This window comes from Nycticebus coucang, chromosome 8 (genome assembly GCF_027406575.1).
Source record: "Nycticebus coucang isolate mNycCou1 chromosome 8, mNycCou1.pri, whole genome shotgun sequence".
Taxonomy (NCBI): Eukaryota; Metazoa; Chordata; class Mammalia; order Primates; family Lorisidae; genus Nycticebus; species Nycticebus coucang.
In genome coordinates this window covers 1,060,447-1,071,758 of record NC_069787.1, presented here as the reverse complement: position 1 = coordinate 1,071,758, position 11,312 = coordinate 1,060,447, and the positions used below count along the sequence as shown (strand labels likewise).

At 54.2% G+C, this 11,312-nt stretch overlaps 1 protein-coding gene across 4 annotated transcripts in view; it reads right to left on the bottom strand.

Annotated features, from left to right (window-relative positions):
* Positions 1 to 9,229: 9,229 nt before the first annotated feature.
* The window catches only part of CHCHD6 (coiled-coil-helix-coiled-coil-helix domain containing 6), a 311,456-nt gene continuing 309,373 nt past the window's right edge, over positions 9,230 to 11,312 (bottom strand). For all 4 annotated transcript variants that reach the window (XM_053599513.1, XM_053599515.1, XM_053599514.1 and 1 more), the window contains exon 8: positions 9,230 to 9,434. In XM_053599513.1, the coding sequence (XP_053455488.1) occupies positions 9,429 to 9,434 (6 nt within the window). In that variant the 3' untranslated portion in view covers positions 9,230 to 9,428. The remainder of the gene's footprint in view (positions 9,435 to 11,312) is intronic.

Below are 11,312 nucleotides of genomic sequence, written 5' to 3'. Positions count from 1 at the left end.
TCCTGTGACATCATGGCACTCTACTGAGGGTGGTAAAGTGAGACTCTGTCTCTACAAAAAAAAAAAAAAAAATACACACTCATGGTAAAAACAAACAAGCAGTGTAAAAAAGGGGCACATAATACAAAGTCAGCCTCCCTCTAGCCCCAACTGGTACATCTGCTATGTCCTTGCAGAGACTATTATAAGCTTGCAGACACCTAGGAACATACTGCCCCTTTTCTCAAAAGATACCTATTGAGAAAACGGGTGCTTTTTTTCTCTTACCAATAGCTTTGTGGAGGTCATTCCACAAGAGCTGCCTGGAGATCTCTCTCTCTCTCCTTCCCCACACTCCTTCCGTTTTCCTTTCCTTCCTCCTTTTCTTCTTACTTATTTCCATACAGTGCAGTGCAGGACCCTTCAACATACAGCTCCATGCACCCTTACGCTGGGACACACGTGTGTAAGCACCACAAAAGCAAAGGGATCCTTCCCCGCTCCCTGCTGATAAGCCCCCTACAAACACCCCTTGCACACAAGAGCCACTGCCCAGACTCCCAGCACTGAGGCTGGCCTTGCCCATCTTTGGTCTTTGAACTTCACATAAATGGAGTCAGGCCGCACTGCAGCAGACACACCCAAGTCCAGTCACGAGTGACACCTTCACACAGAGTGTGATAACTCCTAACAGCTAGGAAATGAAGGGCCAGTTCTCTCACGACTATGTTATGTTGCAGAAGAGACGCCCTTGCTGGCTCTGAGGAAGTGAGCGCCATGCTGAAGAAGGGTGAGTCCTGAGCCAGCAGATGGCTGTGGCCTCTAGGAGCTGAGGTGACAGTCAGCAAAAACAAGCTAACAAAAGAAACAGCCCCTCTGTCCTACAGCTAGCAGTAAGAAAAGGGATTCTGCCAACATCCAGGTGAGCATGGGAGCGGAGCCCTCACTCCAGGGAGGGACGCAGCTGGGCCACACCTGCGGCCCTGAGCGGGGGACAGAGCCAAGCTGCACCAGAGCGCCAACCCACGGAAATGTGACAAAACGCGTGTGCATCTGTGAGCTGCCAAATCTGCGGTTGTGTCACGAAGTGGACGCTCATGCAACCGCGAGCCACACTCTGGTTCCTCGGGCCACAGGTGTCTGTGAGACCCCCCAGCATTGTCCAGGAGCTCCAGTGCTCTCTCTTCCCTGCTGTGTCGGGTTTCACCGTGCTAAGAGACTTTAACCATGCCACTTTCCATGGACATTGGGTTGTTCCAGGCCATATGAATATTCTTTTATGTATGGTTTAGAGAACATACATGCTCTTGGGCATCGACCCAGTAAGAGTGCTGCGTCACAGCGTGTTTGGTGTACTAGAGCTCCCCAAACCATTCTGCAAAGCAGCTGAATGATCCTCATGCCCCTGACAGCTGCCTCTCCCAGTACCGGTGTGCCTGTCCTTTTCACACCCGCCATCGGTCAGTCAATTATAAAGTGTTCAGAGGTATTTCTTAGTGGTTTTCCCTTGCATTTCCCTGGTAAGACATGGTGAGGTGAAGCATTTTTTCATGTTTATTGGTCTCCCTTGGGGGGGGGGGTCCTCCCTTGTTAGCTTTAGGGTGATTTTTTTTAAAAATCTGCTCTTTAGCCCCAAACTGCAGGGAAAGGAAATCCTCTTCATAAGGTGAGTGCTGCTGGGCATTTCATGGACTACAACAGTGATGGGAACAGAGGAAGAGGGAGCTGAGAGGTGAAAGGAATGTGCCCACGTCCTGGGCCTATGTGAAACTCCTGGAGTCAACTGTGCCTGACTTCTTTTGGTCAGGAGAGCTGAGCATGCCTGCTGCCAAGTCCCTTTGAGCTGGGATCCCATCATCAGTGCTAACGGGGTCTGACTGACCCAGAGCCCTACTCTGCCCCTCTCAGGGTCCCAGCCTGCGCACTCTCTGGCTCTCCAGGGCACTGGCATTCTCGAGCCTCACCGTGCTCTGCAATAAAGCAGGAAAGGGTGGCAGGAGCTCTGGGAATCACAGGCAGGGCACTGTATCTCCCTGCTGCTGGCCTGCACCCCACTTCATTACTGAGTGTGTTTTGAGGCTGAATAACCATGTAATTAGTTCATCCATTGCATAGTCAAACTTTGGCAAATATATTTTTCATAATTAGTTGATGTTTATATAATAGGAATAGCCAGCCCATTAAATTTAATGAGGCAGGTCATCACATATGAGAAGGAGGTGCTTTTCCGTAAGGACAACCTGGCTTCGGGTGTGCTGGCTCCAGGGCTGGAGGCACAGGGGCTTCCTGTGTGGGGGTGTGTCCTGGGAGGGGACGCACGGGGGCTGCAGCCCCTGCATCTGCCCCCTTCTGCCCTCCTGCTGTTTCTCCACTGAGCACCGTCCTACTTGACATTTGTATCTGGCTTGCCCCTCCCATGAGGGCAGGATTTCCTCTCTGTTTTGCTCACTGCCGTATCTCTAATGTCTAAAACAGTGGCCAAGGGACTGCCCATCTCAGGCATTTAGTGCAGATGTCTGCTGGGTGCCACTGCCTTCCTACGGTCTGCAGAGTCTCCCATCTGTCCCTTCCCAGCTTCTCCTTCGCAGCAGCATGCATTCCCCCCAGTTCACCTGCTTAGCAGGGGGGAAAAGCACCTATTGAAGAAGTTTCAGGCTCCATCTAGGGACTGAACAACCAGGCCTGGGTAACACCGACTGAGGCCCCCAGACCTGCTGGAAGACAGGGTCCCTGTCGCAAGCCACACCCACTACCTGCACTCACGAGGTACCTACCCTGGGGGATATATATACACACACATACATATATGTGTGTGTGTATATACATAATTTCAGATTAGTTTAAAACAATGGAAAATACAGTCAGTTATAAAAATGAAAACAAAACATCCATAATCCTATTCTTCAGGGAAAAGTATGATAACATTTTGACATATAACCTTTCTGGCCTTTTCCTTTGGGTGTGTATACATTTTTACATGTATTTGGGTAATGCATTTTTCATATAAACCCAAGAACGGGCTTATAGTACACGCGATTTCCTGAGCACAGCTCTCTGTGGGTAACTGCACTCTACCACGCTAGTGGCTGCCAAGCTGGCGGTCCATGGGTGTGCATTTTATTTGACATTTCCTTTCTCGTGTGGGCATTTAAGTTATTTCCAATATTTTGCCACTATTATAGACACCAGTGGTGTGACTCTGGAGTCCCACCCACTTGGGAGGCTTAGGGAGGAGGATGGCATGAGCCCAGGAGTTTCAGGCTGCAGTGAGCTGTGACTGCACCATTGCACTCCAGCCTGGGTGACAGTGTAACCCCGCCTCTAAAAGGAAAAAGAAAAAGAAAATAAAACAAAGTAAAGTCAAAAAACCCTAAAATAGTCCACATATGCACAAAGTAGTCGCATCACCTGGCCACCTCTGGCTCAGACCTCTGGCCTTGGCCTCACTTCTTGAAAGAAGCTGTCCCTGACCACATAGCCTGGGCACCCCCTAACCCTAACCTTACCCTATCCTGCCCTAACCCTCAACCCTAAACCCACTACAGCCATCTGGAATGTTCTCTTTCCTGCTAGATTCCACACCCAAGAGGAAATGAACTGGAACTCCCATGGCCTTGCCAGAACCTAGGACATACTAACAACACCAGCTCTCTGGGCCCCCTGAGCAGCCACCTGAGGCAAAGATGAGCCTGCAGGACGTCTATCAAGGAGTGCCCTGGGGTCAATACTCATGTGGTAAGGGAAGCAGAAGAGCCGGACAGCCACTGCAATGCAGGCTAAAAGGCCATGCCCAGCTTGGGTGCAGCAGCTTGCCAGGCCCTTCCTGGGAGGGGGGTTCACAGTCTGCAGGCAGCACCCCTGCAACTGGCCCTGAGGGGATCTGTGTGGTGGTCCCCTGCGCCTGCTACTCAGCACTCGCCAGTGCTAAGCATAGCCACAGCCAGTCATCACGATCCCCTCGGGGGTGCCATCAAATAGCCTTAGAGGTCGAAGGACTGCTCAGGGCCACCCAGGGGGCTCAAAGTTGGGGACGGGTCTGCGGTGCGCATGCTCTGGCTCCCAATCTCCACCCGTGCTGCGGGTGGGCACTCCAGGATTGTGTCAGAAGGAAGGGAGGAGGCTGAGCAGGTACCAGGATGACACCCTGGGACATACCACCTGCCACACTCTTTACGTCCTCAGGACCAGTTCTCAGGATCAGAACTGCGGGGCAGGTGTGTACATGCCGCCTCTGATGACCATTCTGGTTTGGCTGTTTCTCTTTCATTCTGCCTATTTGGCTTCATGTATTTTGAAGCCCTTTTGTTAGGTGTACAGTATTTTATTTAGGGTTTCTATGTCTTCCTGGGACTTGTTCCTTTATTATGCAAAACGTCCCCTTTCTTGCTCATAATACCTCATCTCAGCTTACTTTGTTTGATATTAATACAACACTCCGGCTTTCTTACAATTGGCAGGTATATCCTTTTCCATTTTTTAATTGTCAATCAACTTGTGCCTTAATAATTGAGGAGGTGATGGTTTTTGTAAATAGCATACAGAAAGATTTGGGGGTTTTGCATGTTTTTTTGTGAATTCACATTTACACACTTTAAAAGGCATTTGACGCATTTCACCAAATATGTCCTCCCAGGAAGTCACAGTGGTCCAGCTCCTATAGCAGTGGCCACAGTGACTGCCCTGTCCCAGCCTGGGAGTCCCTGCATCTGCCCCTGGGGTGGCAGTGTTGATGAAAGGATGACGTGGTGGCTAGTGGCTTAGGCAGGGCGGTCTCTCCCTTGTCCCAGTTGCTGCCCCAGGGTTCATGGCCACCTTGCTGGAGCACCCAGCTTGGATCCTGGCCTGGTATCACTAGACTTCTCCAGACAGTCATGACGTGGGAAGGAAGGAACTGCAGCCATTTCTGTCAGGACCACCTTCCCCATCTCTGGAGCCAGGCGAGTGCAAAGGGTAGCTAAGCGTAGCCCCCTTAGCAGGGTCCCTGGAACAGCCTACCTGGCACACAGCCAGACCCCTGTCTACAGCAGTGGGTGCAGTACCGGGTGGATCGACTTTGGTGCCAGGCTGCTTCAGGTCCAGCCCTGGCTTTTATACTGCAAGGTCTTGGCCTATTTGCACTCTCTGTCCCTTGGTTTCCTCATCTATAAAATAAGGATGACTTTAATGATAGCAGCATCTACCCTATAACTGTGAGACTTTTAACAAGTCAATGTTTGTAAAAGGCATGGCACGGTGGCTAGCACTACAGTCTGACTGTTGGTGCTATTCCCTCCATCTGCCTTCTCCCTGCCAGTGTGGGGCAGACGCAAACACGCCATCACTCACACTGCCCATGCACAGCACACGTGCCTGCTCAACAGACCTGCCCCAAACAGTGCCACTGCCGTACCTGCTCTGCCCTCCACGTAGGTGGGGCAGGTGGCCGCTGCCCACTCAGTTCAGCCGTGGGAGGCACTAAAAAGGCTGGAGGATAGAATGGGGACACAGGGTCCTCCTACCTTCTCCACACAGGCAGCCCACTGCGGCCACTCTGTCTCTTCTGTGGCTCCAGCCCCGCTGAGGGAGTGGTGCCAGCTTCCACCAGGTGATCCTGCCTCTTTGCCCCCGCAGGCCTGGGAGACGGGCTTCCCACTGCTGCCAATCTCTGGGTCACCGTCCTCTTGGGTTCTCAACCACCTTCACTCAGCACTGCTTGGACTGACCTCTCACTGCGCCAGCCACATGGAGGCAGGGGAAGTACAGGTCCATGCATGAACACACCCACGTGCGCACACACACAAAAGCACGATACAAATATGCAGAGATGGGTGTATGCACACAGACTCACGCACACACACACCTGGACAGTTCACACCAATGCACACGTGTTCATACATGCTTCCCGCACAGACCCAGGGAGAGGAGCGCACATGTCATGCGCATAGCCAGGAGCTCGTCCCTCCCCCAATTCAGAGTCCCCAGAAAGAAATTAGGTAGAGAGAATATTGAACTGCTTGCAGTATAAAAGCCAGGGCTGGGCTTGAAGCAAATATTTAAACATACTCTGCTCCTTCAGGGGTGCGAGGGTTTCCTACTGACAAGAGCCCCCAGAACTGGCCTCTGTCCATAGGTGAGGGCTGTGGAGACTCACGGAAGAGCTGCCAGCATCTACCTGCGAGTGTGCCTGTGGGCAGAGGGGCAGAGGGGTGGGTAGAGGTCTGGGCTGGACCTCTACGGATGGATAGGAGCTCATCAGGTGAGGTGGTAAATGTTCCACTTTCAACTGGCTTGGTCTGGAGTTCCTGAAACATTCCCCTCCCAACCTCTCTCCTGGGCACAGGAACACGGGGTTCGTCTCCTGCCCCTGCAGGACCCTGGGGCAGCTGCTGGGTGGCCTGAGTTGGGTCAGTGTAAGCCAGCATGCTCCTCGCTGGGCAGGGCACTACGTGCCAGACAGCTGTCTCAGTCCCTCCCATGACAGCACTCTCTCCTGCTATAGTGACAGGTACGGATCCCGAAAGAGAAGTCCCTGGCCCAGGTAACCGCAGGCATGGCTGAGCTGGGGGCACAGCAGCTGCTCTTTGGCTCCATGCCCTGGCTCTGCATGTGCCTGCTGCCTTTGCTTTGCCAGCCTCTCCCGTGCAGGTGATGGTGAGGGTGGGGGACAGGAGTCACTGCCTGAGGGCTGAGGGAGGGGTGTCCTGCAGAAAAGTTGAGAAACTATTTCTAAAAGACGGGTGAATGCTGAGTGAACTACAGGTGTTCTCAACAAATCCTAGACATCATTTTAGCTGTTCTGCAGAAGAGGAAACTGAGGCTCAGGCCTAGGGGATTTGCTGACCGTTCTGGTAGCTGAGTTGGGTTGTATAGCAGGCCTCTGGCCACTGCAACCGCGCTCCCTTTATGCACACCATGCCCCTTGCCTGAGTCCCTGTGTGAGCGTATTAAGGCACCATCCCTACCTGACACGGCAGGTGCGGGAAGCACTGAAGCTGGTGATGGTCTTCACATCTCCTTCACCCATCAGGCCTGTGACAACTTCCTCCCGGTACCAGAGACTGCAGAGGGGCTGTCCCAGTCTCTCCTCCTGGCCACTGTTGTGAGTAGCTTGCAGGCTGTGCACAGCTATATTGCCTGTCTCAGGAGGGGTCAGGGGCTCCATGGCAGACTTGACCTTTGAGTAATGCTGAAAGGAGAGCAGAAGGTCCTGGCATGTAGTGTAGGGGAGCAGGAGCCTGAAGGGAGCAGGCCAGAGTCTGGGGCAAGGGCCGGAAGCTCTGGAGACAGAGGTGAAGGTGAGGAGTGGACAGGCCAGCTGGCTGGGGTAGGGCAAGTCTTATTCCCAAGACAAAGTAGTTTATGAACATTCGGCAAGATCCCTGGAGAGATGTGTGAATATGGGGATGTGGGAGGGGTCCAAGGCTAAGGACACTGTGGGGAAGGGAGGCGGGAGAAGACAGGCCTAGGCAGCTAAGGGTGAGTGCTTGCAGAAGGGGTGGTCAAGGAGAGGCCTTGGGTTCTCATGAGCCCCTTTAAGAGCCTCTGCCTAGGTCTCACACCCTGCGTCTGTGGCCTGTGCTGGAGAAGTGTCCTGCTCAGGCTGCCCTGGGCCTGTTCCTAGCTCTGCTCTTTGTTGGGGTGAAAACTGCACAGTGATTTGTGGGCCATGGTGGCCAAATGCACACCCTTATAGAATGAGCTACCAGGGGATAACGAAACAAAAGGATAAAGAGTGCTCACTCCCTGAGACTGGAGAGCCCGGGGAGGAAGAGGGGTCACCTGGAGGGATTGCATGGCCCAGCCAGCCACTGTGTGTGAGGCCTTTAGAGATCACCCGTCTGCAGAACACACCCAGGCCCAGGCCAGAAACTTCCACTCCAGCAGAACCATGAGCCCCACAAAATGGGGGTTGTTTTATACCAGGAGGTGTGTCACTCAGACAGAGCAAGCTGGACAGGCTCATGTGGTCTCTGGCCCACTGGTCTATACACCCAGCAGACTCTGCTTCCCACCTGGGGCCCCAGTCCCCATGGTGCTTGAAGATGAGGATGGACATCTGAACGTTACTCCTGTGAGGTGAAGCCTGAAAGATAAGGCTTCTGAGGGAGTCTCAGAAGGGCCTTGGCACTTTCTGGCTCTGATCATCACCAAAAGGTCTGTAAGTAAGGTGACCTATGACCCTGTGGGTTAGGTACAGAGTTCCCTGAAGGGTTCAGCCTAGGTGCCCTGGGGAAGTCCAGCATGTATGTTCTGAGAGGCTGACCTGAAACTTCTAAAGCAGTGGTTCTCAACCTTCCTAATGCCATGATATATTTTCATTTTTACAAAAGGGTCACGACTCACAGGCGAGAATCTCTGTTAAAGAGAGGGAGCCGCACAGCACTGTTCTCCTCCTAGCCAGTGTGCAGTTTGGTTGAATAAAACTGTTTTATGCTGTCTGCCCAGACAACAGGACACTCCCAAGCCTCAGCGCTCCCTGGAGCTCTGAGTGTGAGGATTTGGGGACAAGCAGAGCCGTTTATGCTACAAAGGCTGATTGAAGACTGCAAGTTTTCAACTCCAGATGGCTTGGAACTCCCCAAACGAACCTTAACAGGAAACCCAAGGTCACCATTAGAGCTGTTAGAGGATCACAAGCTCCACCCTGAACACTTGCTGCAGGGTGCAGGCTGCAGTGAGGTCAGGGATGTGGCCAAAGGTCACAAGCTGGAAGGTCAGCATTTGGACACCAACTAAGCAGAACATGTCCCAACCCAGGTTGTCATCTGCCCTTCTCAATCCTTGCCCTGCTCATTTTGGTCAGCAGAATCACCAGCCCCCGAATCAGGGAGTCCTGCCACCAGCAGCCTGCAGGGGCAGCATGCCTTCCCTTGACTGCAGCACTGCACTGTCTACCACGCAGCCCTCCTTACTCAGGCCACCCTCCACCTGAGATTAGACGGTGTCCCATTGGGACAGCCCACCTGGCTCCCCTGCCTCTGCAGCTTTGTCACCTGTCTTGCCCCCACATCTGATCCGCTCTACCCAGCTTCTGGCCTGCCCACCGCCCTCTTCAGGAAGCCGCTGTCCTTTCTCTGCTGCCCCTCAGCCCGCCTCACCCTGCGCCTGTGGTGGCCTTGCTGCTGCACTGCTTTGAGGTCCACATGCCATCTCCTTGCGAGGCTAGGCACTCCCTGAGGGGAGCAGCCTCTCTCATTTGGCTCTGCTTCACCAACGCTCAGCAGAGGAGGCAGCAATGATTGTTTGTTAGCGAGTAAACGACAGGAAACAGAGACAACTGCTTTATTTGTCTTCGGACAGTGGCACATACTGTTTCCCAAGTGCATGGCAGCTCTAACTCAGAGGTATAGTAGGTGCCCAGCAGGAAATGGCAGGGCATAGGGGCCTTGGCCTCTGTGGACTGTGGTCCCATGATTGGTCCTTCCTTCAGGGCTCCAAGCACTGCCAGGGCCAGGCATGGTGGCTGCTCCTCAGCCCTGCAAAGAGAACAGGTCAGAGCTCAGTCAAGCCCCCTTCTGCCCAGAGACCCACAGCCACTGGGCTCTCAGAGCTCCTGACGGATGGCCCTGCAGCTGCTTCCCTGTGGCACTAACCATGTGACTTCCCTTCTTACCACAGGCACCAGTGCACAGCAGAGGACAGGCTCTCACTCAGTACATCCCACAAGACACCAGTGAACACCACCCTCTCCACTCCTCTGCCCTCACTGGAGCTAGCTCAGAGCCTATGATGATGTGTTGGACACACAACTTGGGGCTCTGCCTTGCCCAGGTCTCCCCTCTCTTATTTAACAACTTGGAATTTTCTGGCTCAGGAAGAGGCCAATGGTGTGAGAAAGCTGCACAGCCAGGTCCGTGCTGTGACGTCCACACACAGGCCCACATCTCTGGGTCTAGGCCTCTTCTGAGGAGGGGAAGTGGTGCTGCCCCACCCCCACCCCCCGACCACATAGGCCTCTGCCCATGCCACCTGGACCCTCTGGAAGCAAATCCCTCCTAGACACCCTTCCTTCCACCCTCCCGGGCTCTGCTAGGAGCTTTCTGAGGGGAAGAGTGGCAGAAGGTGGCATGAATTCCTTCGGCACTGGCCGCTTCTCATGCACAGGGTGCCACTTGAGTGTCTGAGCAGGAGACCCTGAGGGAGCCAGGTGGGACACTCTGTCCCCAGACACAGCACAGGGGACAGGGGGCTGGCCTCTGCTGCTGCCAGTTGTTCAGTCTCCAATCTCCTCTTTAATAATGTCAGGGGAGGGCTGGGAAGGAGTCGGCTGGGCCTGGCAGTGTCCAAGCACCTCACTCAGGGTGCTGGGGCTGCAGAGAACACACTGGATCTAATGCAATCTGCTGTCCCTTGTAATCACATTTTTGCCTTGGTCCAGTGAAGATACATGGAGGAGATGTGTGGTTAAAGGTGTGCTCTTGTGGGGGTGGGGAGGTGGGGCTGTGTGGAAAGGAGAGTCCAGGGCTGTAGGCCTGAGGAGTGGGCTCGGTGAAGTTTTAGAATTAGCCCAGTCCCTGGGTTGGGGAGAGGACTTGGGGGCACACCTTCACCTGCTGTAGGTGCAAAGGGCTTACACGGTGTGGCCTAGCCCAGGTTGCCAGCTCCCAGCTCCTCCTGCCCAAGCCTGCAGGGATGCGTGGTGCCCTTCCTGCTCAGCTGGAAACAGAGCAAGCTGCTTTCTGAGCTCCATGTTCCTGCCCAAGGTGTCACCCTCATACTGCCCTGTGTGGGGCTGCCCCTGGGCTCTGTTCTGGTTATGAAGGGACAGTTGGGACAGGGCAGGGTGGCCTGCCATTCATACAGGCATGAAAGGGGCAGAGCTGTGGCCTGAGGATGCTCTCACAAAGAGGCCTGGGCTGCAGGACGCTGTGTGTTCAGTGGGGGAGAGAGACTGCCGTTGGATATGGCCCATAGCACAGGGCCTCCAACCTCAGCTTTTTTAACCATGAGCACCCAGAGCCATTTATCTCCTCATCTGGCAAGTGGGAAAGAAGGCCCTGGCCCACCATCTGCTCTGTATGTTTTAACAAACGTGCCGACTCTGGTGAAGTCCAAGCTGGGAGCCTCTAGAGGGAATGATGCTCCCCTAGGCAGAAAGTGATGTGCTGGGTGGGAGAGGGGCCTGACACTCCCTGGAACAGCCTCCCTGCCTCAGAAGACACTGCTGGGGCTCGGGGAGAGAGGACGGGGGTTGGGGGAGTGCGGGGAGGAGGTGGGAGGAGATGAGTAGTCCCAGCTGGAGGGTTGGGGAAAGCGGGCTGGGTTGGACTTTCTAAGTTGGGGGACTGGTGAGCACCTGCAAGCTGAGCTGGGACCCCTGCAGGGAGGCCAGGCAGCGCCCTGGGTGCGGGGCT